A 25,084-nucleotide genomic window follows, 5' to 3' on the forward strand; every position below is an offset into this window, starting at 1 on the left:
TTTGGGATGAGAGGGAAAAGCACACACTGTGCATCCAGGTGTGTGATATTTAGCAGCAGCAATCGCCTCAGGAGCAGAACCGTCAAACAAGTGAGCGCACTGTAATGAAAGACTAGCCACTTCCCTGGAGAATGTGAATAATGTGAATAGGAATAAATGACATACAGTACTTTGCAGGAAAATACACACACGCACACACACACACTTTTTCTGCCCTTAGAACCTGTCACCAGTGGGTAAGGTGCTCCGCATGCGCACACACAGGCAAGCACGCACACTGAATACATCCATGCCTGAAGACACAACAAGAAATAATAATTGTGAGTCAGCCTCACATATGCATACAGACACACACATACAGTATATACACAGACACCGCCAATAGCCAATCTGCTTTTTCCATAGGAACACATTTTGTTGTTACGGGAGACATTATTTCAAATTAACCACACATTTTATTCTCATTGAGTGGATATTTTACACACCTTTGATTCAATAATACAGACCCACAGATTCTTCCTCAGCTCCATCTGCCCTGCTCCTCTTCCTCAGTCCTTCTCTGACAGGTCTCTATATTTGCAGGTGAGCCCGAGGAGATGATAGCAGTGTGTTTTTGTGTGCGTGGGTGTTTTGGGGACTTGCTCTGCATGATTATGTATGATAACATACGCATGCTGAAGTATCCATTCAACTCAGGTTAACTCGTCTCCTCAACACTAATTACAGATGTTAATCTAATCTGCGGCCGATGAGTTAAATGAGGCTTTTTATGGCGAGGCATGAGATGAAGTGTGGCTCAGTGATGTACGTGTGATAGGAACACACAACCTAAACCTTTTAAGAATTTACTATCTCAAAAAAAAGCAGTTGTCTGTTTTACTCCAACTAATGGCTGCAGCTATATGAGAGTCAAACAGCAAATATGAATTTCTGCACTTTTTGTCTCTTTTCTATGCCATTTGCAGCATAGATTATCTCTTCTAAAATTAAAAAAATGCTGTCACTGGTTTGCAAAATCTTGTTCACTGTCACTGGCATTAGCTTGCTTTATAACTAATGCATTTAGAGTAGATAAATGCACGCCCATCTAAAGCCTTATTATCCACACAGCTATAACTGTGTGATGATAGCATTATAAGATAAAATACGTTTATTTTAAGATGTTTAAATGCAGGGTTTTTATGGTTGAATTCTGCTAAAAGAAGATATATGAAAAGAAACGAGCAGCAACAAAATGCAGATCTAAGGAGCACATTCAGAGAATATGTGGTATTAGCCTGTCTCCCCTAAAGCCTTTCCACAGAGCAGAAAGCTTTTCTATTGTCTGCCACCGTGTTGCCTCTGACATGCAGCAGAGCTTTATCACATGTGCAAAGATTCCTGTTTACATACAGCAATTGAAGAGGCAAAATGGGAACCTGTTGATCTACAGATAAATGTTCCACCACTGAGCTGTACTCCCTCATGATTTGTACGTGCTTTATCTGTGAATTCAGCTCTGTTTGATAATGAATTGTATCCACAAAGCCCGAGTCAAGGAGGCAGCCTCTCTCTGAACTGCAAATATTTAACAGCCCAAATGTGTTTGTTCACTCGTGAGTCTCTGCATGTTTGTGTATGATAATGAACCTGCGCTTGTAGCATCCATCCTCCCTCTATTAATTAATTTGCTCCATGGCACAGATAAAAATCAACGATAGTTTATTATTTCCCAGGATTTTTGCTTTTTATCGTGGAGGAAAAAAGGCTTTTAAACATTTCCACACATAAGATGAAGATACATGAACCTTACAGAGAACTCATATACAACATGCTCTATAATAGCCAATAAAAGGATCAGAAGTCACCTGAATATGAATGTAATTTATATAATGATCTTTAAAAGAATACCTGACACTATTATTTTTTTTAGCTTGAGAGATACAGTATGAACAATAATTAATTTATTTCTTTTTTTGGACATGGGCATTCTGTACTCTGGATTATATAGCAGGCTGGTCAGTTCATTACTGTTTAATGCTATTTAGAGTGTGCATTCATTTATGGCATGCTTTCTTAGGCTCCAGTAGTTGCCTGGAAAAAATACATACAAAGACAAATCTGAGTGCCCCCTGTGTTTACTTTATATGCCCATAAGTCCATGAGCGCTGCTTACGGTAGACTGAGGTTCATTTAATATTACCTCCTGTAGAGAGGCTGGAATGCCCTGAATGCAACAAGCAGGGGAAATTATTGTCGCAGAGCGAGAACTACTGGCATTGTTATACAGGACAGGAGATTGTATAACAACTCAGCCACAGGTGCCAAACTGGATCCTATCAACTTCTTAAAATCTGCAGTTTTCTGTTCTAATTTCATTTATTCACTGGAAGGAAATAGATTTTGCAGATGATCAAATTAAACAGATGACTATAATGATCAAGCATTTTCAGACAAAACTGATGAAGCCCAGCTGAGTGACCCCACCCCCTTTTTTAAACTTGTGTTTAAACATTCATGCGTGATAATGTCACATTATGTGTGATAATGTCATAGTTAGAAAAGGGCATTTTGATCCATAGTCTGACGCTTTATCTTTGTGCTGTTCCTCCTTGTTCTTCTAATTTAGGGTTCACTTATAGTTCAATCCATGAATAATGTAGAAAATTAAATTTCCCTTTGCTCTCTCTGATGTATTTAATGTTTCTATAGTGGTGGCTGCCTATGTATCCAGCTCATTTCCTACAAATCTAAAAAAAGAGTACTTCCTATGATAAGGGTGATTTCAGAAAGGCATGAAATGATTTTTCGCTACAAAGGCAGCATTGATTGACTGGTGATAAAGATTCTTAAAGGAACACTGCAGCCTCTATAAGCACCCATGATTTTAATTAATATAGGATTTTTTTTAAATACAAATGATCTGTTCTGCTAGTCATAACTCTAACCCTTTGCACTGCAGATGTGCCATACAGTATATGCATTGCCAAACTTCATTACAATAACATATGCTACGTCATCATTTACTTTGCAGCTTTCGGATCGTGTGATGTTGTTACCATTTTTTCATACTACCACTGTAGTGCAAAAAGGGGGCACCCAGATTTGAACTGGGGACCTCTTGATCTGCAGTCAATTGCTCTACCACTGAGCTATACCCCCTTGGTGTTTGAACAGCAAACCATTAAATTTAAAGGGAAATATTTTGTTTAATACCACCTTCTGCACAAGACATGCAAACATGCTTTCTGATACAAACTGCTAAGCCAACCCAAACATTAAAAAATGATACTTGCTTCTGAGTTTCTTTCTACATGCTGATACAAGATACATGGCCTTTAAAAGTAAAATGAAATATATATAAGATATCAAAGATTAAATATCTTTAAGTATCCCTATCTTTTCACAATTTTCCTTACCTACACGTGAGACTAATGTAGTAAAACAGAGAAAATAAGATCCCGCCACATTTATTGACAATGCATAAGATTAGAATTTAGGGAATTTTAAGGTTCTCCGTTTGCATTTTATTCTAAAAATCTAAACATGAATTAGAAACTCAAAGAAACTCGATCACTGAAGCACACACAAGCAGTCAGACCAGCCTCTCCTCTTTTTATTAGAACGTCAGAAAAAAAATGACAATTTATTCCTTGTTTGGTATTTTTTGTTTGTTTGTTTACATAAATAAAAACATTTCCACTACTAATTGATGTGGAAACGGCATTAATGTGAAAAAAAAAATAACTAAAATGAAATGTCAAACTTTCAAAATTTCTTTGAGGATGATCTCCTTAAATGTTTCCCTCCTGTTTAAACATCTGTGTGTCAGTGTGTCATCTCAAATTTCTGTTTGTTGATTCATATGTTTACAGCAACAGCCTGCCTCCACTCTGTGAGGTGTTCAACCCACCATTGAAGAGCTTAATTTGACGGCTGGCATTTGAAAAATTGTGGTACTTTAATTTGGTAAAATTACGACAGTCTTGAGAAAGTTTACCATCAGGAAGTCATCGATCAAATTTAACTTTCTTGTTTAAACTTGGAAATTCCACACTGCATATGCAAATGGGTCCAAAACACTCCACACATCTTGTACAATTTTTTCATAAAGCTAAACTTTTTGATGAAACCCATATTTTAAGATGACTCAGCTGTCTTGGGCTTCATGCATATTAATAGCTACTCATCAGTAGTGTTGTCGAATTTCCCAGAGGAACCCACCCGAGGGATTAATAAAGTTCTATCTTATCTTATCTTATCTTATCTCATCATTCTACGGCTCTGAAAGAGAGTTCTTTAATGGCCCGGGTGGAAGTATGTTGCAAAAATACCGACAAGAAGCCAAATGACAACTTTGTCGCTTAAGCCTCTTCTTTAAGTGCTTCACTGTTTACATGGACGATACACAGTAAAATGAGCCAAATTAGTTTGGTTTATGCAAGCCGAGTGAGGGATTATGGGTGTTAAGCGGTCCCAATCTCCTCAATCCATCTATGAGCAGCCTGTGTTATGACGTGCTCATATATACACATTTTCTGAAGGCTGCTCATATGCGCTCAGAATATAAAATGCACACAGAAGACTTAGAAGAACCCAGTGTTGATGACTTGCCTCAAATGCTAAGCAGTGAAACTGTTGATTGTTTGCTTTGGTGCTGTATGGAAAATGAAAGGCTTTTCCTTTGCAGTATGACAAGATCTGCATGTTATCTAGCAGCACGCATGACTACTGCATATATATGCAAGCATATGCATGTGTGACACAGATGTTTGCAGTTCAAAAAAAAGGCATGTTATTATGGATGGTTTTTGCACATGCTATTGGTGTTAACAAATTCTGGTTTCTAGTTTACTCTTATTTGAGTAATTGTATAGTGTGCTTCACATAGGGTGCAAATGGAATTGCATTAAGGATCTCTTGATTTGATTTGTGTACTCACCTTACAGTATAATGTGTCATGCTGAGAGACGTTGTTGTCAATGTGGTGCTATTTAAGTAAATACTGAAATTAAAACGAAAAACTGTGGACAAGGGAAGCAGTTAAAGACAGTCAAAGTTTGTGGCCTTCACAGAGGGCAACCAGAGTTGAACTGGGGACATGTTGAGCTGCAGTCATATGCTGTAACCCACAGCTAAACCCCTCTGCGTGGCAAACTAGCACTGACAGTAACATGGAGTATGTCCATTTCATGTCAGCAGGGAAAAGAATGAAACCATCTCTCCCCCTCAATGTCTGTGTAATCACACAAACACAGATGGTATTTCAACAGAATGACTTACTGTGTATTACTTGAATGCTAAAGTTTGTCACATAGTCTGATTAGAAGTAGCTGTAAATCACGATAAGCGTGCTTAAAAAACTATCACAAATTTGACTTAGCTCCAGTTAAGGACTTGGGTGTTCATTCCCATCATTACTCTGAACTTCAGCATCAGCACCATCATTAAAAACAACTCAAATGAATTGACATCAAAGGAAAGAATGTTCCCAGAGTTACTGCCAACATTAAAAAAGACTCACACATAGGAAGGAAACTTGGCAAAAAAACATTTTTAACCAAAGCTGTGGCTTTTGAGCGACATGATATGAATTTAAAGAAGAATTATACTCTGTGCTTTCTCAGCGTATGATCTGTGAAATTCGGCGATAGGAATTGGTCCGCTCAAAGGAGAGCGATAAGAAAAGAGGCTGCGATAGCGTGCAGTCCTAATTTGAGCAACCACCACTGGTGAGTGGATTTGGACAATATCAGACGAACATCTTTTATTGTTCGTAGCGTGCATGATTATGACTCATGAGGAAGCGAGGGGAGGGGAAAGAGGGAAGGAGTGAGGAGGGCATGTGGACGCTGGAAGAGATGGAGGATTATGATTGAGTCTTCATGCTTCTGAAAGCACCAACTAAAGTCCATAAACGTTGGCAATAAATGTTCATGTTTTATGTTTCCCAACCTTCAATCGAGAGTACACTTTGTTCTTTCATTGTTGCCCATATGATGTTGGGAAGGGATGGTGTGAGTGTGTGTGTAGTTATCCACTGACAATAACTGACTAAACCTTTGGGTCTGAAAAGTAAACACAAGTGAAGTGAAAAGCCTGTATGTGGGAACACTGGGAACTTCATTTAGTGTACCCACTTCATTAGATACTCTTTATCTTCTTGTTAATGCAAATATCCAATCAGCTGATCATATGTTGTAAACATAGTCAAAACCTGCTGAAGTTCAAACCAAGCATCAGAATTAGGAGGAGATGTGATTTAAGTGTCTTACTAGGAAGGCAACAGTAACTCAAATAAACACTACTGACAAGCAAAGTATTGAGTATTGTATAGTATACATACTAAATTGAGTATTGTTTAAATAGCACAGCCTACCTGAATGTTATTGCTGATCATGTCCATCCTGTGAACATAACAATGAGTTTATTGTGATCAAATGACCCACACAGTAACAAGATCTCCATCCAGCACTGTGGAATATCATGGAATAAGAGATTTGCATCGTGGATGTGCAGCCGACATATCGGAAGGATCTGCATCGTGTTTTATTTCAATATTAGGCCAGTTTTGAAGACAAAAGGGGGTCCTAACTGGTGCTAGCAACATATAGTGAATATAAAAAATAGTTTAGTGTGCGTCTACATTAGTTGTCCATGTCTATGGGTTAGTTTATGCTGGGGGAAAAAAATCGAACAAACAAAAACCCCACAAAGAAACAAAAGAACAAGTTCATGTAAAATTATTGTTTTGATTGTTGCCTTTATTTTTATTTTTTTATTGATTATATTCATAGTTTAGTAAGTGTTATGTTTTCTTCTCTTTTCTTCTGTCCTGGTGAAATCTGCAGCATTTAACATTCAGTTTTTATGGTGCTTTATAAACAGAGCGTTACTTCTGTTTTCGTCTTTTTCGTCTTCTCCTTCTTCTTCTAAATATAGAGCAAATGAAGCATGTTATAAGTCTGTAGAAGAGGGAATTAGTGTAAGTGTGAGACATGCTTACCTCTTTTGCCTCTCCTTTGCCTTTGTTCTGAAAGGTCACATAGAATAAACATGTAAAGCCTGTTTTAGTAGCTGTAGCAGCAAGTAGTACTTATGGCTTAAGGGTATAGTCAGTACTGTCACAGTTACTAATTATATGAGATTGGACATCCAAACCAGGCAGCACGGTGGCACGGTGGTTAGCACTGTTGCCGCACAGCAAGAAGGTCCTGAGTTCAATTCCAACATCAGGCCGGGGTCTTTCTGTGTGGAGTTTGTATGTTCTCCCCGTGTTTGCGTGGGTTCTCTCCGGGTACTCCGGCTTCCTCCCACCGTCCAAAGACATGCAACTTGTGGGGATAGGTTAATTGGATAATCCAAATTGCCACTAGGTGTGAATGTGAGTGTGAATGGTTGTCTGTCCCTGTGTGTTAGCCCTGCGACAGACTGGCGACCTGTCCAGGGTGTACCCTGCCTCTCGCCCAATGACAGCTGGGATAGCCTTCAGCGTCCCCCGCGACCCTGAAAAGGACAAGCGGAAGCGAATGGATGGATGGATGGACATCCAAACCTCCCATGTCATGAACAGCTGACAGTGAACTGGCTAAACAACAACAGCTGGTTAAGCTGTTTTGCATTATTGTACTAACCAAAATAAAAATTTCCCCCTGATAAAGAGTTTAATTACATCCTCACAACGTATGAGACTTTATTTACCATGTGTCCGAGTGCAACAATGTTAGACCCACTTCAAAGAAAGTTTGAATAACAACAACTAACAGCAGCTAACTCCAGATGCTAACAGCAGTGGCAAAAGCAGTAGCGCTTATTGACATTGACAAGTTCAGGATATCTTCAACAGCTCATCTCAGTATCGCTGTCATCACATAGAAGTTAGCTTCACTAACTCTTCCACTTGTATTAGTGTCCTTTTACAAAGTTTTACTGCCTCTTCCTGATTAAATAGACATGGATTCATATTGACAGCTGAATTAAACGGTGGATTGACATCCGCTGTAGCTTGGATTATGCACTTGAATTGGGAGGGTTAAGAAAAAAGAATTCAGTTGACAGCAGTGAGGTTTCACATACTGTAACCTTCAATATAGAGATTAAATATCCTGTAGATATACAAACACATTAGTCATTTCAACATTCAGCTTTGTTTTTCTCAGTTCAGTTAAAGCAGACAGCACAACTTGTGGCCCTTAAACAATGCTGCAAAAGCACAAAGAGCTCTAATTACAAACCTACCTTTAGATTTGCTGAAATCCTCATGTCCTGCTTCTCTCCAGTGGCTAGAGGTCTCACAAAATCAGTGAGTTGAGAATTATTTACCTCCAAAAGCCCTCCTATGTTTTGACTGTCTGTCAGTCCTAGACCTCCCCCCCTCCTTTACCCCTCCAAGGGGTATTAACCCCCCCACCACCACCACCACCTCTTCCTCATCATCACCACACATACAAACACACCCCCACCCCCAACCATGACCCAGTTTGGAGGGGATGAGGGGGGTAAGTGAGGACCATTGTGTGAGTACCACAGGGAGAGAGGCAAGATGCTCTGCCTCTCTCATTCCTCTCCCTTTCAGGAAGGACTCACACTTGGTTAAGCACACACACTGAGACTCTTCATAAGAGAACGTCCAGAAAGCCGAGTGTTTTGTTGTGAGGTTTTTGTTGTCGAAATGCCGCTTTTGATTTTAGGTTAGGTTTGTTTGATGTCAGGCGAGGTTAAGAGCCTGTAAAGGAGACTATAAGTGAGACGAGGAGATAGAGATGAGCGGGCCTCATGTTGAGAGACAAAGGACACAGTACCTGGCATCCGGGAGAGAAGGAGTAGAGTGAGTATGCTGCTTCATCACTTTACTTTGCTCCTTGTGTTGTTTTTTATAAAATTTCCAAGTATTTTTTTAATCTGAAACGATGTCAGGTTGCCTGACCAAAGATCCAGTATTTCCAAAACGAGACAGCAGATGAATGACTTCCTGAACTTGTTTGTAATCTTCTGGAGAACTTACATTACTATTTCTAACAGCGTAAGGCACAGATGCACGTGGAGAGGCTGCTCCTGCCTCAGAGATTCTTCCTGTAACATATGGAACTAGTTTTCCGTTGTGTTCCTTCCCTTCGGAAACTATTAATGAGGGATTTTTTCTTTTTTTTGCCACAAACGCAGAGAGGCATGCTTCTTGAAAACCCGCCTCTTATATGTAAAATGAAAAGGACTTAATTTAAGCAACGAGCTCCTCATTTTGAGATCTCCTTATAGGCCGGGGTCCATGACCATTTTTCTTTTTTAAAAAAACTGTCAGCAGTTTCTGTTTTTATCTCTCACTACTGAGATTGATTTGAATTCCTTTATCTTTTCTGCTGCACGTTTTATGAACCAGAGGCCCAAATCGGGGTGCAGTGCCTACTTAACTCTTTGGAATTCATAGTTTATTTGTGTTTCATGGCCGCCCACATTGATCACTCTGCAAGTAAGTTTGATGTCTGTTTGTATGTGTGTGTCTGTGTAGAAACATGAACCATAGAATCTGAAAATAGATGTTAATTATAGTGTTCAAAACCATTTGTCATTGAACCTAATGCTAAGTCACTCTTGATGTGCATGATTTTAATCACTTGAGAGAATTTTTTAAACAGAGTTACTGCTCAGGAAAAACAGAAGATAGTCAGAAAATGTTGGTAAGAATTTCCTTTTTAGCTATGCTGGATTTTTGGATGATTTGAAACACAGTACAGAAAATCCCTTTTCTACTTAATCCACACATTTGCCAGCTGTCAGTCCTCTACTGAAGCTGTAGACATTAAGATTTATTGTAATTATTATATCATGATATAGTTGTTATCTTTTAGTCAAACTGCAGATTCACAAAGCAGAAGCAGAAGCTAATGACCTTGTTGTGACTTAAATTTGGTGGTTTTATGTTCGGGTCTTATTGCTACAAAACAGCCATGATTAAACCCAAATATGACGATCCAGGGGGTTATCATGGACAGATGTCTGGCCAGCTACTGCGTGAGCAGATTAGTTTGATCTGTGCCGTCTGCGTAGGACAAGTTGGGACTGTGAAGGGCAACGGTGAAGCCTGAAGATGCCACTGGCAGAACAGAGGGAGAGGGCACTACGGTGCTGACCCCCACACAAGGACAGGCAGAAGAGTTCTGACTCTAGAAGATGCTCTTGGTTTTTCCTCTGATAACTCTGAGGCTTCCTTTTTAATGTTAACAGAACAATCAGCATTTATGGTGAATTGTGGAATAAGACATGTCACTCTCTTGGTATGATATAAAATGCAATAGCAGAAAAGACTAATGACAGGCTACAACACATACACAACTGACTTCACTGTGCCTGAATTCCCATTGCAACGCAAATTAATTATTAGCTGCAGTGTTCATTCTTTGGAAAGAAATATGTCTTTTTTGTGATTAAGCTTTCCAAGGACAGCATATTAAATTTCTGAACACACTACAGCATTTAGAGCACGGGCAGCTTGGAACTCAAGCACTGGAACTCCGCTGATTAAATTCCTGTTAAAATAAAAATTGAAAATGTGATTTATGACAAGCAAGCAGTGCAATTAACTCTTCTCCCAGTGGAATAGTTCTTTTTCTCTTGCTGGTTTGCCTGCCTGTCAGCCACGATATTCTGCTTTAGCAATAATTGCTGAATGTTTATTTTCACTATATGACTTTGTAGATGTGATTTTTATTTGGTGAAAGAAGATAACCCATCAGCTCAACTCTATAAGTACTAAGTACTAGTATTGTACTTGTCTTGTTGGATTTAGTAAGTACTAAATGCAACAAAACCTTGACACGGGGCATTGTTGAAGACAAGTAATATAAATAAAATATAAATAAAATACAGAGGACAAAAAGGGAAGCAGACATAAAGTTTAGGTAGCATTGTTTTCACAACACGTTGCTCACCTAAAACTGCTGCAAAAACAAAATATAATACAGGTTGAAATTATTTAACCTTTTACATTAACATGCTGTGATTGTCAATGTGATAACGCTTCTGGTTAGATACTGAAAAGAAAGAGAAACTTTGTCTGCCACTAACATCTACAGATAGGTCCCAGAAGGCAGTAAAAGTTCAAATGAGGAGTGTTTTAAAGGCAGCAGTCCAACAGCAGATCAGCAGGATCAGGAGCCAAATCAGCGTCGACTGAATAAAACGCTGACAGTGATATTTTTTTTCTTTACAATCACTTTAAAAACACTAAGAGAGATCTAATTGATGATTAGCAGACTAAGAAAATTAATTCCCTGTGGGAAAACAGTCTGTACTTTAATGGCTGTGGACTGACTGATCAATGACCACTACTGTAATTGTACAGGTTTGCTGGTCTGTGAATGAGTACAGTCGGAGTAAAGTGCAATATGTTAATTATGGAAAATGTTCCCAAAAAAATCAATGCAATCGCAATATGCATTTCTAAATATGGTGACCAGTAATAGAGTCATGCATTTATACAAACAGAAACAAATGTATAAATATACGCATTAGTGTGCTTCACTTGATTAAAGTTCAACCAAACGCTAATAAATCTATTAGCTTTACATGCGATCATTAGAGGTTTTTCTTTTCTCTGTTTTACAGTACATTTATTATTCAAACTGCCCTGAAACGTAGCAAAAAACCATTAGACATTCAGTCCTTCTTGTCAGGGTAGTACATAAAGTATAAAATAAACCTATGCAAAACATGATATATATGTAATTTAAGTACAGCGTTCAATATTTAAATGCACAACTTGCTCCAAAAATACTCCAAGTTAGTGTGTGCCAAGTCACAGGCAGGAAACTGAGGGGGCCTTTGAACTTGTAAGTGTGTCTGCTTGTCTGTCGGTCTACATACTATATCTGGATATGAGTCTCTGTGGATCCTGCAGGAGAAGAGTTAGTGACTGAGGGGATCCCTGCGGTGACGCTCACTGTAACTGTCTGTTTGATTCAGTACGTAAGGGCTGTGATGTGGAGTTTTCAACCCCCGAGAAGTGATCGTGTTAACTTCTGACCTTGTACTTCAGCGTGGCTCCGATATATCAAAGAGAGACTGATATATCTGTGTTTGTTGACCTGTGATTACACAGCCATGACCTTTTCGCAGATGGCTGTGGAGCCATTGATCCTGACTGTGATTCACTTTCAAAGCTCATTAGTTGAAAATTGCTGTGTTTACACTGGAGGGGATTTCCTTGTGACTCTTACCATTTTTAACTTTTGAACTAGAGTCTGCTGTGCTTTTTGACGTTTTCTTGTGTGACATGATTTCCACCAATTTGCTGTTCATTCTTCATATCAAAATTTTTGACAGAAAGTCTGCCTGTTGTGTCTGCACGGTGCTATTCGGGAGGCTGACTCACCTCGGTAACTTAATGCACAGAGTCAGCTTCTTACCCCTAACTGCCCCACTAGCTCCTGAAGACGTAAATTGGATGAGAAAGCAAAATGCCAGGTTATATGCAACTAAGGTAGCAGGAGGATTAAAAACAGGCAGCTATGTGCCTGGATCAGAGCATCTCTCCTGGTCAGGGTGAAGCTTTTCAATTCCTGGTGCAAAAATTACCTAAGGACTTAACACGGGTGAACAAGGGCCCATCAAAGGACATAGTGAAGTTCCTCTATTACTTGTGGATTTTCAATGATTGTTTTAACCTAAGCCTTAAGCTAAATGCATAAAAGGGTTGTCATGCATGTTTTACAAACCTACAGAACATTTTTTTAATCTTTTTTTGTATCTATAATTGAAAACTATGGTGGGTTAACTATATTATCAGTATGTTTGGATAAAAGGGTGCAGTATTGCTTTATCAGCTATAATGCTTAACCAGTAACACAATTTTTAACAGATGAATAACATAGCGAAGTAGAAAAACAGCTGCAGAAACCAAAATTGTTTTATATATCAGTCTGTGCTCTGATATAGATGTACTCACCTCTGCTCTGGAATTTGGGTATTTCACCACCTGAGTCAGTAGGAGTTAACTCTGTTTTAGAGCCAATTGAGGAAGTGCAGTTTTGGGCTTCATTCGCTAAATTTCTTTAACCACATGATTAGAATAGACCAAATAGAGCTTATATCAGATATCGGGGAAAAAAAGATTTGCAAATACAAGCCAGTAAATTAAATAATAAATAAAGCAAGCTTGCAGTTCAAGTGTCTGGGATCTGTAAAATTCAAAATAAATCAGCTCCATGACTAAACAAGTCAAAGTAGTGCTGGACCATAATGCATATTACTCCCAGGAGCTGTAAAGTGACCGCATATCAAAAATTACTGTGTGAATAACACCCCAAATCAGCAGTACCTGTTAGGTGAAGAGGTCACAGCAGAAAAGGTAAAAAATATAGCAAAAGGTCCGATGTGAAAATACCAGTACCATAAAATAAGAAGTAGAAAAGTAAAGAAAGTAGACAGAGAGAAAAGATAGAGTAAGATAGATAGAATAGCCTTATTTATTCAAACTTTCACCTCTGTGGTTGCTTTTTTGTCTGTGGAACTGGATATTATTAGCTAAAGGACAACTGTGCAGAAGAATTATGTAAAGAAATGCTGTGATGTAATGCAGGAACAGTCAGACAGAGCTCCACGATGAAAGGACACTGTTATGACTCTTTGTGCTTATGGCAACCTCTTGCTCCGCTCCGGCCATGTGCTGCTTACTCATATTTGTTGCTCACATACTCTTAGAGTTGGCGCTCTTTCAAGGACTTCAATGCTTACTCTAACTGCAAAAACACTCTCAGAAGGAGCTGTTGTGCACTCACGTGTTGGTAATACGCACACCGGAGCGTACTCACACAGAGGATTCCTGACATTTACCTCCTGTGTCTCAGGCATGCCCTTATATGGTCAGAATGATCAATACTTACGACATGTTTTATCACAAGCCTTCTTCCAAACATTCCCGCCCTCTTGACTCCTACTGGAGACACAAAGCAGAGGGCTGGGAGCTCATGCGTCTCTGCTATAGCTACATTTTCTCTCTTAATGTAGCTCATTTGAACTAAGCTCTCAACCTGCTTGGTAAGGATATCGTCCCTGGAAGCCCTTTAAAGCCCAAACTAAGCTCGTATTCATGCCTGGATTTTCCTCTCAGTCAAGCTGACAATAAGCCATGCGCTACTGTGGCTTCATAAGGGGGAAAGTTCTGTGGAGGTGCCACACTCATCCCCCAAAGCCACCCTCAGGGACAGCAGTGTTTGGGTTCAGCTCCACTGCCTGAGATAATGTGGGTCTGCTGTCTGAAATCCCGCTCCAGTGGCTTGTGCCTGGCCACCTGCTGGTTCTGCTGGTGAGGATGGACAGCCTGGAGCCCAGACCTAACCTACATAGGCAACATGTCTCTATCCCTGAACTGCACATGCACACATGCAGCAGAGTAGAGTTCAATTCCAGTTAATACAATCCTGAAAACTGCACCTCATACAGAAGAAGGCTCACTAAGAGGATTTATTTCTTCTGAAAGAGATAGGCTGTTAAATAAAGTGTGTGTGTATTTGGTGATAGCAAATTCCCTATTTGGATTATTTCAGCTCCTTCTCAGTGCTGTTTGATGGTATTTTTTTTAATACTGAGATCCTCTTTCCACCCTGTTTGGTCTGCTAATTCTCTAAAAAGCCCAAAGTTGACAGCAACCTCACTGTGGCACTGAGCTAAAATCAGTGGGCTTGCATTTGAAATGTATAGAGCAACAGATCAAATTAAGAACTTAGTGACTCCGTGAGATCAGAGGGGAACATTCATTTTAATTAAGGCAATTATTATGTCACACCCTTAACCATCTTGCTGCTAAACTTGCAGGGCTAATGCTATTTCTGCATGAATTAAAGTCTTATTAATATTTGGACAAAAGTGACTAAATGCTTTGATCGTGTTTTGAAATGTTGGTGATACTCGTGTGGAGGCATTTACTGTCAGCTCACTGTACCTTCCTTGTTTCACTCTTGTCTTGACACTTTTTCTCTTTCTTTACTTTCTCCAGAGTCTGTGAACAGGTGAGAGAGGGACACTGTCTGCCCCACTGTCCAGCGACACCATGAGCTGGAGCTTCCTCACGCGGCTGCTGGAGGAGATCCACAACCACTCCACCTTCGTGGGGAAGCTGTGGCTCACCGTGCTCATCGTCTTCCGCATTGTTCTTACTGCCGTTGGGGGAGAGTCCATCTACTACGACGAACAGAGCAAGTTTGTTTGCAACTCAGGCCAGCCAGGCTGTGAGAATGTCTGCTATGATGCCTTCGCCCCTCTGTCTCACGTCCGCTTTTGGGTCTTCCAGATTATCTTGGTGGCAATGCCTTCTCTCATGTACATGGGCTATGCTGTCAACAGAATTGCACGATTAGATGAAGCCAAAGGAGGAGCTGGATCTGTTGCTGTTAGGACAGGAGGAGGGGGCTACACGCACAGAAAACCTAGGAAAATGTGCTTTGGAGCAAGACAGCACCGAGGCATTGAGGAGACAGAGGAAGACCAGGAGGATGATCCAATGATCTATGAGGTGCCGGAGATCGAGCCCCCAAAAAGGCCACGGGACCCACTGCAGCCCACACCCAGACCCAAAATCCGACATGATGGGCGTAAGCGAATCCGAGATGAAGGGCTAATGCGGGTCTATGTTTTGCAGCTGGTGACTCGTACGGTGTTGGAGGCTGGTTTCCTTACAGGCCAGTATTTGCTGTATGGTTTCCGTGTGATGCCCATATTTGTGTGCTCAGGGAAACCTTGTCCACACAGTGTTGATTGCTTTGTGTCGAGGCCTACAGAGAAGACCATTTTCCTGCGCATCATGTATGGTGTCACTGTCCTTTGCCTCACACTCAATGTTTGGGAAATGCTCCATTTGGGCATTGGTTCCATTTGTGACATTCTTCGCCGTCGCCGCTGCCCACCTCAGGAGGATGAGTACCAGCTGGGCCTGTTGGGTACCAGTGGGGGTGTGGAGGGCTCAGTAGGGGCAGCAGGTCCTGAGGCAGGTTCTGAGGGAGGCGTAGGAGGAGATGGTGCTGCCGATTATGTTGGCTACCCCTTCTCGTGGAACACCCCGTCAGCTCCACCTGGTTACAACATTGTTGTGAAGCCAGAACAGATGCCCTACACAGATCTTAGCAACGCTAAGATGGCATGCAAACAGAACAGGGCTAACATTGCCCAGGAGGAGCAGCAGCAGTTTGGCAGCAATGAGGACAATTTCCCCACTGGAGGAGAGGCCCGTGTAGCCCTGAACAAAGACATGATCCAGCAGGCTCATGAGCAACTGGAGGCAGCTATCCAGGCCTACAGTCAGCAGCACCGGGCAGAGGAGCAGCTTGGGGACAACCAGGATGACAAGCCCCAAAGTAACATTATCCAGGCCCAACCTCAGCCACAACCCCAGCCTCAGAAAGAGCGCAAGCATAGATTTAAGCATGGGAAAGGCGGGAGCAGTGGAGGTGGAAGCAGCAGCAACAGTAGCAGCAGCAAATCAGGAGAGGGCAAGCCCTCTGTATGGATTTAACCCCAGAAACAGTGACCCGTATTGAAAACATGTAAATATTGGAGACTGGATGATGAGCTGTTGCAATGTTACTTGGATATTTAAACACCATTATGCCTTACAGAATCCTGCAAGCTGGAGAAGATGCGTGTTTGCGTATAATGGTGTGTAAAGAAAAAAGAGAGAGAAAAAAACATGTGATATTGCAGCTGACAAATTGTTTTGTCTGGGTAATCACTGTTTAACTTGAAACATCACACCAACACAAACTATGTTAGGCTACAGTCTGTCGTTTACATGTGTCGTTCTTCTCAAGTCCCAAAGCAGATTATTGACCTCTGTTTTCTTCCCGTTCACCCTTTCAGGAGAATCCCAGGATCATAATGTGTTCTCTTGCAAAATTAGACTGATTCCAAATTTCGATGATCACAATGTAAATGCAATAAAATGATGCATGATTCCATGGTGCCGCCCAAAGGATTGGCTTTATAGTGCAGTGAGAAGATCAGCTTCCTGTCACTCATGTTCCATGTCTGCTTCATTAATAATGTTATATTGCTGTGACTTTGCATTTGACCGTGTGTTTGTAAATGTTTGTTGTGTATTTTTTGATAACAGTAGTACACCAGCTGCTACAGAAACCTATGAGTACAGCTGGTGGATTTTTATCCAGTCTACATCTGAAATTATCTGTGAAAAAATAAATAATAAGGTGCAGAAGCAATCCAGATTTTATAGTTTATTCTTAAATATCTCATTTTCTCCTTATGGCTTTTCATGGCTCAGTACCATCGTTCCTCTATCTGCCTTGTGTTTGGCTGCCCCCTGGTGGTGTCTTCAACGGGGCTTGATACTGAGGAGAAGATACCAGTTGCCAATGCTACCTGCATCCAGCAACACCTTAACCAGCTGTAATGTTCCTTTTCTATTGACAATACTTGTGTCACTTATGTCTTCCCAGTGCTACAAGTCCAGTGTTAGATGCACAAGGCTGCAATATTACAACATTGTAATGGAAAAGGTTTAAAGCCATTACTATAACACAGTGAGACCAAACACTGTCTGTGTGATGCAAGTTGTCAGTGCCAAGATTTTATGCTAGGCTGCCACGAAGCCTGGTTGTTTGTAGCTTTGGAATACTGTGGCCATGCTACTCCACTTGTGGAAATATGCCTATGTGAGACCAACCCTTTTGTAAAAGTCATTTTTCTTTTTTTTTTCCTTCTTTTTTTGTACAACAGTATGTCTTGCATTTTTTCATATGGGATTTAAAATGATAAAACTTCAAAATGGAGTCAAATTTTATGTTCCAGACAGTGTTTTATATGAAAACACTCTGTTTTTCAATTAAAGTTTTGTTTTGTTTTGTAAAATAAATAAACAAAAAACAAGATCTTTTGAAAATGAATTAGCTGTATGAATATTTATGTTTATTGTGATTTAAATTGCCTTCTAATTGTAAAGAAAATGTTAAATAGGACATAGTATATTTTTATAATATGTTAACTACAGTGACTTAAAGAAGTAAAGAAAAAACAGTCTTTTCCTTGTATGTTGCCGTATCAGTATTTAATGTATGTAAAAAAAAACCTCTGGGCTGTATTTTAATAAACAGTGTCACTCCTTTTTCAACACTGGTCTGAGATCTGCTGAACACCGTTGTGGGTCATTGAATCCAAGTGCCAAGTAATTCAAATAATTCGAGCTCCACAGTAGCTTCCCAAACAAGCTGTATGAAGGCAGGAGGAAAAACAATTAAAAAAGAAAGTAAATAAAGCTGATTTAATACATTTCATGTTAAAAGTCTACAATTCTCTCAGTAAACATTAAATGAGTTAAACAAAGCATCACTCGTGAAGCAGTGGCTGAACACATAGCTTTCTAAATATGGAATACAGTGCAGCAGAGTGCTTGAAAAACCTTTTTGGATTGTTCACCACTGGGCTCCACATGTCTATTCATCAAGCCCAGCCATCATTAGACAGACATAAGTCACCCGAAGCAATCCAACCAGCCTTACCCAAAGCAGTGATTGGCTTGTCTGAAGCGACCCTAATCCCAAAGAGCCATAGGTGATTTACTGAGAATTTGCCGGTCCCTGTCAGTCTTTTCCCTACAAGGCATATCAACCCTCATTACATTCTTCTCCAGTAAGCAAAGTTTCTCCACTGCTGCTGTTTTTTTGAGAGAAGGCAATAAGATCCAGCAGGGACCACAAGAGGGCGACATCCTGTTAAATAAATGACATCTTCAGGAGTGAATGAGAGCGAGTAAAGGCCATTCTGTTAGAGTGTCACGAGGGTACTCAGCGACCCCATCTGCTTAGATCTTGATGACTGCCAGCTTGTGTTTATATATTCAAAACATCTCCAAGTTGTATTGTTGAGAAACTGAGAAATTTGGCCAGCTATCCAGGTCAAAAGAACTACCCTGTGGCACATTTGTGTGTTTGGCATGACCTGTTTTCTATTCTGTGCTGAGTGACTGGAGAAAAAAAATAGAATACTAAAACAGAAAGTGTTCACAAATGGAGTTTATGCCCCTATGTATTCTGTCCTTGTTATCTACAGTAACATCCACTATTAACCAAACATCTCCAAAATCTTATAACAAGGGCTTTTTTTCTTAGAAAAATACAAGAAAAAAAAAGTTAAGATAAACTAAGATGCCCTGTCTGATACACAATAGTGTGAATATGTGTTTTAGCTTTGTGGCAGTGGATTTACAAGACAATAGAAAAAATTCTCAATACAAAAGTGTTTAATCCTCCAGCTCTCGCTGCATGTCTGTGTAGAATTCTTACATAAAAGATTATGTTTGTACAAGTACTTCAGAAGCTACTTATCACAATTTTTGCACAACTATTTATAAGCATAGTGAGGTCAATAATTGTATCTGACTTTTTAACCCCTGAGCTACCAAGCCACTTAAATAACTACATTATATTCCTCATACTGTTTCTATATCTGTGATAGATATTCTATTATATGTTAAATTAAATAATTATGGTCTTCCATTATTTTTTATATCACTGAAGATTGATAAAAATCAATCTTGATAGTCATGATAAAAATCTCTGACTTTTATCATGACTTTGGTCACTTTTAGTCATTATTCTGCTGCAGTAAATCTTGCTACTTTACTTTCTACTTTATATATATATATATATATATATATATATATATATATATATATATATATATATATATATATATATACATAATCCAAATACATATAGATTGCTTTAAAAAACCTCCTATTATATCTTGTCACATCACTGTGCCAATTCATGTTAATGAAAAATAGTAGCAGTATGAAGCATTTTAACAATTAAAATGATTAACGATATATATCAGTATAAATCTGGGATCATAAATAATCCCACTTGGTCACTTGAGGGTTAAAAATTTTCAGGAAACTAAATTAACTTGAATGACAGTGGCTGGATTGGCAGTACTGGCAAAATGATGAGGTGCGGGTATTTATACTCAAACATTTTATGACATAATGTAGTGAGAGAAAGATTTTGCAGTTAAAGACAATAGAAATTCCAGGAAACATAAACACACCTTGTGATTTTCAAGAAACTTTAAGGCTGAAAGACTCTCGTCACAGTTGGAAGATTTTGGTCTCAGTTGAATTATCAAAGAAGAAGAAAGAGGTATGTGGGAACTTTTCTGGAAAACCATAACTGGTCTTGTCAGCATCTGGGGGAGGAGCAATGTTCACACATTTAAAAAAATATTTTTTTTTAAATGGCTGTTTCGGATTAAATGTTTTGTGATTGTTCACAAAAACAGCTGTGTTGTTCCCTTAGATGTTTCCTCTAGTTAATTGTGTAGGTTGTGACAAATGAAAGAAAATGTGCTGAAAAACTCAGATTCTCATTTGAGTGTTTTTCTATGCCTTTTTGTAAAATATATATTTCTTTGAGTGCCATTGTTGTGTCCCTTTTTTCATATTCTTCAGCGAATGCATTTGATTTGCATGTGAAAGGGCCTATTTTACTATAAAAAAATAAATCAAAAGATACATTACATAAAGTCTCTGCATCTTTTGTTTTGGGTTCACAGCCAGTAAAATGGTTTCCCTGTCCTGACACACTGAGTGTTGTCCTCTTCCTGTTGTCAACACAAGATTTGTGTTTGATTTTGATTGGTGAAAAGCAGGAGGCCCCCACCATCCTATCAGGAGAATTACAGTCACACAAGTTGATATCACCGGCAGGAACAACCGACGAGATTGAAGAGATGTCATTTCAGTTTGTGTCACCCCTGACATTTTGTTTGTCGCTTTGGTTTGTCGTTCACTTGGTGAGTTTGTGAGGAGAGAACATGTGAGTCTTTGAGGCCTAGTGTTTCCTCCAAATAGCCCCTGACTCAAAAAGCTTTTATATAAAAATGAATATATCCTCACTCTCTTTTTTCATCAAGTTCAGAGTCTAGAGAATACACAACAAAAAATGGAAAGTAGACAGTGCATTTTTGTTATTTGCTGATATAAAAAGGGTCCCTGGAGAGAGTAGCCTGGGGGAACAAGTGGAGTGCTGCAGCTGGGTGTTCAAACAAGGTCACTGCTACTATGACTGGAATCCCACGAGCAATGTCTGGGATAGGAACTTGTGGCAGCGGGCTATTTTGTCTATAAAGAAACAAACATTAGAGCCCCTAATTGGCTAGATGCACTGACCCTATTTGTATGTCATTTTAAAGAAATTTTACACAGTTTCTCTAAGCGGGCATGGGGCTGCCCTAGTAGCCTACTTTTGGAATTTGTTTTACAAAGTCTATGAATTCACAACCACATGTTTGAATGTGTGCTTCATTTACAAGAAGGGAAGAAGAATGTGCAGTAAAATATAGGCCATCAATATCACAACTGGACAAAAATATGATCAAATATTAATTCTAATAATAAATTAAAAACACAATGTACCCATCTTCTCCCAGCAGAATAAGAAAACATGTACAAAAAGCTCAAATAATCTCAACATGCCACAACTCACTATACGCAATGGCCTCCACAGTCACCAGATCTCAATCAGATAAGCTTTTGGATATGGTGGAATAAAACATTTGCTTCATGGATGTGTAGTTAATGAATCTCCATCACATCAATATTGAACACAATATTTGAGGAATGTTTCCAGCACTTTGTTGAAAGGTACTTCTGAAGTGAACAAAGGGGCTGTACTGTTTTTAATGATTCTAATTACACATCACTAATCAAAATTAAAATCTGGAAAGCTGCACAGCACCTCACGATGAAACCTATAAAAAGAAATGATTCATGTTTCCTTTATTACCTACCTGGGGGATATAGCTATCTATCTATAGATAACATAGACAAAAGTCATACGTCAGAAGTGACCAAAGCAGGTGGGTCATTACAGTATATGAGAGATTTAAAAGTGAAATACTGTACATTATATATACAGTGGAGAATTTGCTAAATTTGCTGTCCAGTTTTGGGTGCTATGGGAAAAGGCATGATCTGTAACTCAGGAACAATAGGATGTAGCAAGCGGTTTGGAGATGAAGGAAATAACTGTGCACTCACTTAAATATGAGTGAGGGTTTAATATTTGATGTTATTTAAATGTTTTTGTATTTTTTTACTTCAAGTTTCTGATGCAAAGGATCAAGATAACATTCAAGTCATCTTTAAGCTGACAGAGTAACTATGCTCAAACAGCACTGCCAATCCCACGGTCAAAGTGCTGTGTTTTTGAGCAGGTGTATGTTTTTATAATGAAGTATGTAAAAATAATTTCAAGTTAAAATTTGGAAAATTGGAAACAACAATAACTTAAATAATAATTTAACCACTTGATTTAATGTATGCTTGTTTTACCCGACAGTAAATGTTAAATAAAATGGTTAAATAACTTAATACATTCTTAAAAGTCTTTTAATTCTTTTTTTAAATGAAAAAAGTTAATTTATGGTCCATTTCTAACTTTTGAAGTAAAGCACTGTGTGTGTGATCATTTCAAAGGTTGTGGACACAAGTAATGATTAATGGTTTGAGTTAAAAGTATATAAAACAGTGAAATAAAATAAATAATCTGCTCACTTGGAAAAGATGTTGCTGTCCTGCCAAAAACACACGTTTCTATTGCTAAATTAAAATACATCTTGCTTGCTTGGAAGTGCAAACAGTGTGGTATTTCTGGTTACAGTGGTTATGGACTGCATTTTTTTTAGCCGTGCGTGTCAGTGCAAATGAACCCACATCAAGATACCATCGGCCATCCTGACAAACTGAACCAACTGCATATAAATGTCTTTTCTTTTGCTTAAAAATTTCCATTGCCTTTGTTTGTATTGGCAGAATTTAGAAAATGATACCAGTCTATAGTGATTCTATTTATCACATTATAGTTTGCATCCAAACATCATGTCACATTTGGCCTCTGAGCTGAGTCTGTACAACATACTTGTGTTTTTGCTCCCTACCAAGAATTAACACCACAGTTCTTGACTGTTGCTCATTTTTGTTCATTTTTATTCTGACAGCTTGGTCCTTCAAGCTGGATCTCAACATCTCCCCCACTCGCCTCGGGAACATGACTGAAACAGTGCATGGGGAAGTCTGGGGCTCCTTAAGATAAAAGACCTCCACCCCAGTGGTTTTAAAAATGCTGTTTCAGGATGTAAAAAGCAGGACGTGATATATGCTGAGGTGTAACCTCTGAGGGAAATCTAAATATTTTGCAATGGATTTTAACTGCTATTTGTTTTTCCAGCTTGATTTGGTGATGGGCAATTTAAAGATTCTTCTCTTCTGAATGTCAAGGTAATCATGCAGAAGGAAAAGCCTCCATGAGGTTGTCTCCTCCATGGAATGTTTCATTACAAGATATAGTTAAATGTGCAAGTTATCCTCTGACTGTTCTTTATGATGTACCCATGGCTAAGACATAAACAATTTACCTTTACTCTGTCTTCTCGGAAGGCTTTCTGACATTAATAGGAGGAAAGTGTTTGTGCCAATACATCAGAAATTCCTTCATATCTGATAATCTGTGCTGGTTCTCCCAGTAGAGCTATTTTTTTTAAAGTTCATCCATCCATTATCTTCCACTTATCCTTATCAGAGCAGCAGAGGCCAGGAGCTTATCACAGCTACATATGAGCTGGGGCAAACCCTGGACAGGTCGCCAATGTGACACAGGGCTAACACAGAAAGCCACTGCAACCTTCTTGCTGTGAGGCAACAGTGCTAACCATCGTGCCACCACGTTGACTGCAAATAACAGATTAGTTGTATGAGGTTAAAATGTAGTGGCACATTGTTGCAGCAAACAGTCACCTCACAACAAGAAGGTTCTGTTTTTGAGTTCACTGGTAATTGGGGCCTTTTCATCTGAAGTTTGCATGTTCTTGCTCTGCCCCTGTGGGTTCTCGCCCAGGTACTCTGACTTCCATCCACAGTTCAATGACAGACCGTTTAGGAAATTACATTAAATCACATTCTAATCTCAAATCTCAGCAGGTTTTCAGTCTGTTAATGGCTTCACGACTCTAAATCATCAAATCATAATACTTTTTCTGTCAGTTTAGACAAGAGAATCCCACCACAGCCTTCTTACATGCTTTGCGTGATATTTATTAGCCTGAATGTAATTTTCCCTCCCATATTGTGCTTTTCATTAAAAAACATATACACACACTCACATTCAAAAACATTCAATTTTTTTTTTATTTAACACACCAAGAATGACCAAGTTTTGTAATTTTTACATTATATTACCAAAAATATTTCCTCACCAACATAAATAATTAAATCCAGGCCACTGCCCCTTCCAGGAAAACAGTACTTGTCTGTCCGCACTGTGCCAAGTCTCAGGTGGAAACATTTGGACATTTGAATTTGTTCCTCCCAAGGCCACAGAAATGGTATTGCTTCTGTTCTCTCGTCTGTCCCCAAGAACTAGTTGTCACCTGTTTTACAATCACCCAAGTGAAGCCTGAGCACGCCTTGATTGTGCATCTGCAACATCTGGTCAAATTCAGCTGGCATTTTATGGAAATACTTATTAACTTGTCTGTCATCATAGTAGTGGTTAGTCAGAGTCATGCCCATTTGATGCTTTCAGTAATCTGCAGTACCAGTAGAGGTAGATATTTTATGAAATCATGGGAAAGCTTTTAAAGAGACATCATTAAAACTTTTACATATAAATACATATTAGCTTAATCATTTCTGGCTATGGTTACAAGCGACTTCTTGCCTTTAAATATGGTAAATGGACTGATTCTTATATAGCCACATTCACCCAATCACACCCATTCTCTCAAGCACTTTTTCTATACTGAGTGCTTTTCTAACTTCATTCACACACATTCATACTCCAGTGGATGCATCGGAGAGCAACTTGGGGTTAGTATCTTGCCCAAGGATACTTGACATGCAGACTGGAGGAGCCAAGGGTCAAACCACCAACCTGACATGCATGAACTTCTGCATGCATGTCAAGTTCATACAAGAGAGAGGCAAAGCATGATAATGGATAAGAATTAACTGCAATTTTAGTGGGTGCAGAAAACATGTACAAGTCCCACATGCAAGGTTATTCTCTTTTATTGCACAGAGTACATAGCAGTAAGTCTTTTTTAAAAG

General features: G+C 39.2%; 1 protein-coding gene and 1 non-coding gene across 4 annotated transcripts in view; one reads left to right on the forward strand and one right to left on the reverse strand.

Annotated features, from left to right (window-relative positions):
- The window catches only part of gjc1 (gap junction protein gamma 1), a 47,992-nt gene extending 29,899 nt beyond the window's left edge, over nucleotides 1-18,093 (forward strand). For 2 of the 3 annotated variants that reach the window (XM_086289849.1, XM_086289852.1), the window contains exon 2: nucleotides 14,969-18,093. In XM_086289849.1, coding sequence (XP_086145975.1) covers nucleotides 15,023-16,480 — 1,458 coding nt within the window. In that variant the 5' untranslated portion in view covers nucleotides 14,969-15,022 and the 3' untranslated portion in view covers nucleotides 16,481-18,093. Of the gene's footprint in view, nucleotides 1-8,658; nucleotides 8,807-14,968 lie in introns of those variants that run through there. The other variant, XM_086289851.1, reaches the window with a different exon arrangement.
- On the reverse strand, nucleotides 3,070-3,141 carry trnac-gca (transfer RNA cysteine (anticodon GCA)). The gene has a single exon. It is a non-coding gene; the product is annotated as a tRNA-Cys (tRNA).
- Nucleotides 18,094-25,084: the final 6,991 nt, after the last annotated feature.

The sequence above is a fragment of the Aulonocara sp. 'chitande type north' Nkhata Bay genome, linkage group LG4 (assembly GCF_057382095.1).
Source record: "Aulonocara sp. 'chitande type north' Nkhata Bay isolate Kocher_YH1m ecotype deep benthic linkage group LG4, A_spYH_male_GT1.1, whole genome shotgun sequence".
Taxonomy (NCBI): Eukaryota; Metazoa; Chordata; class Actinopteri; order Cichliformes; family Cichlidae; genus Aulonocara; species Aulonocara sp. 'chitande type north' Nkhata Bay.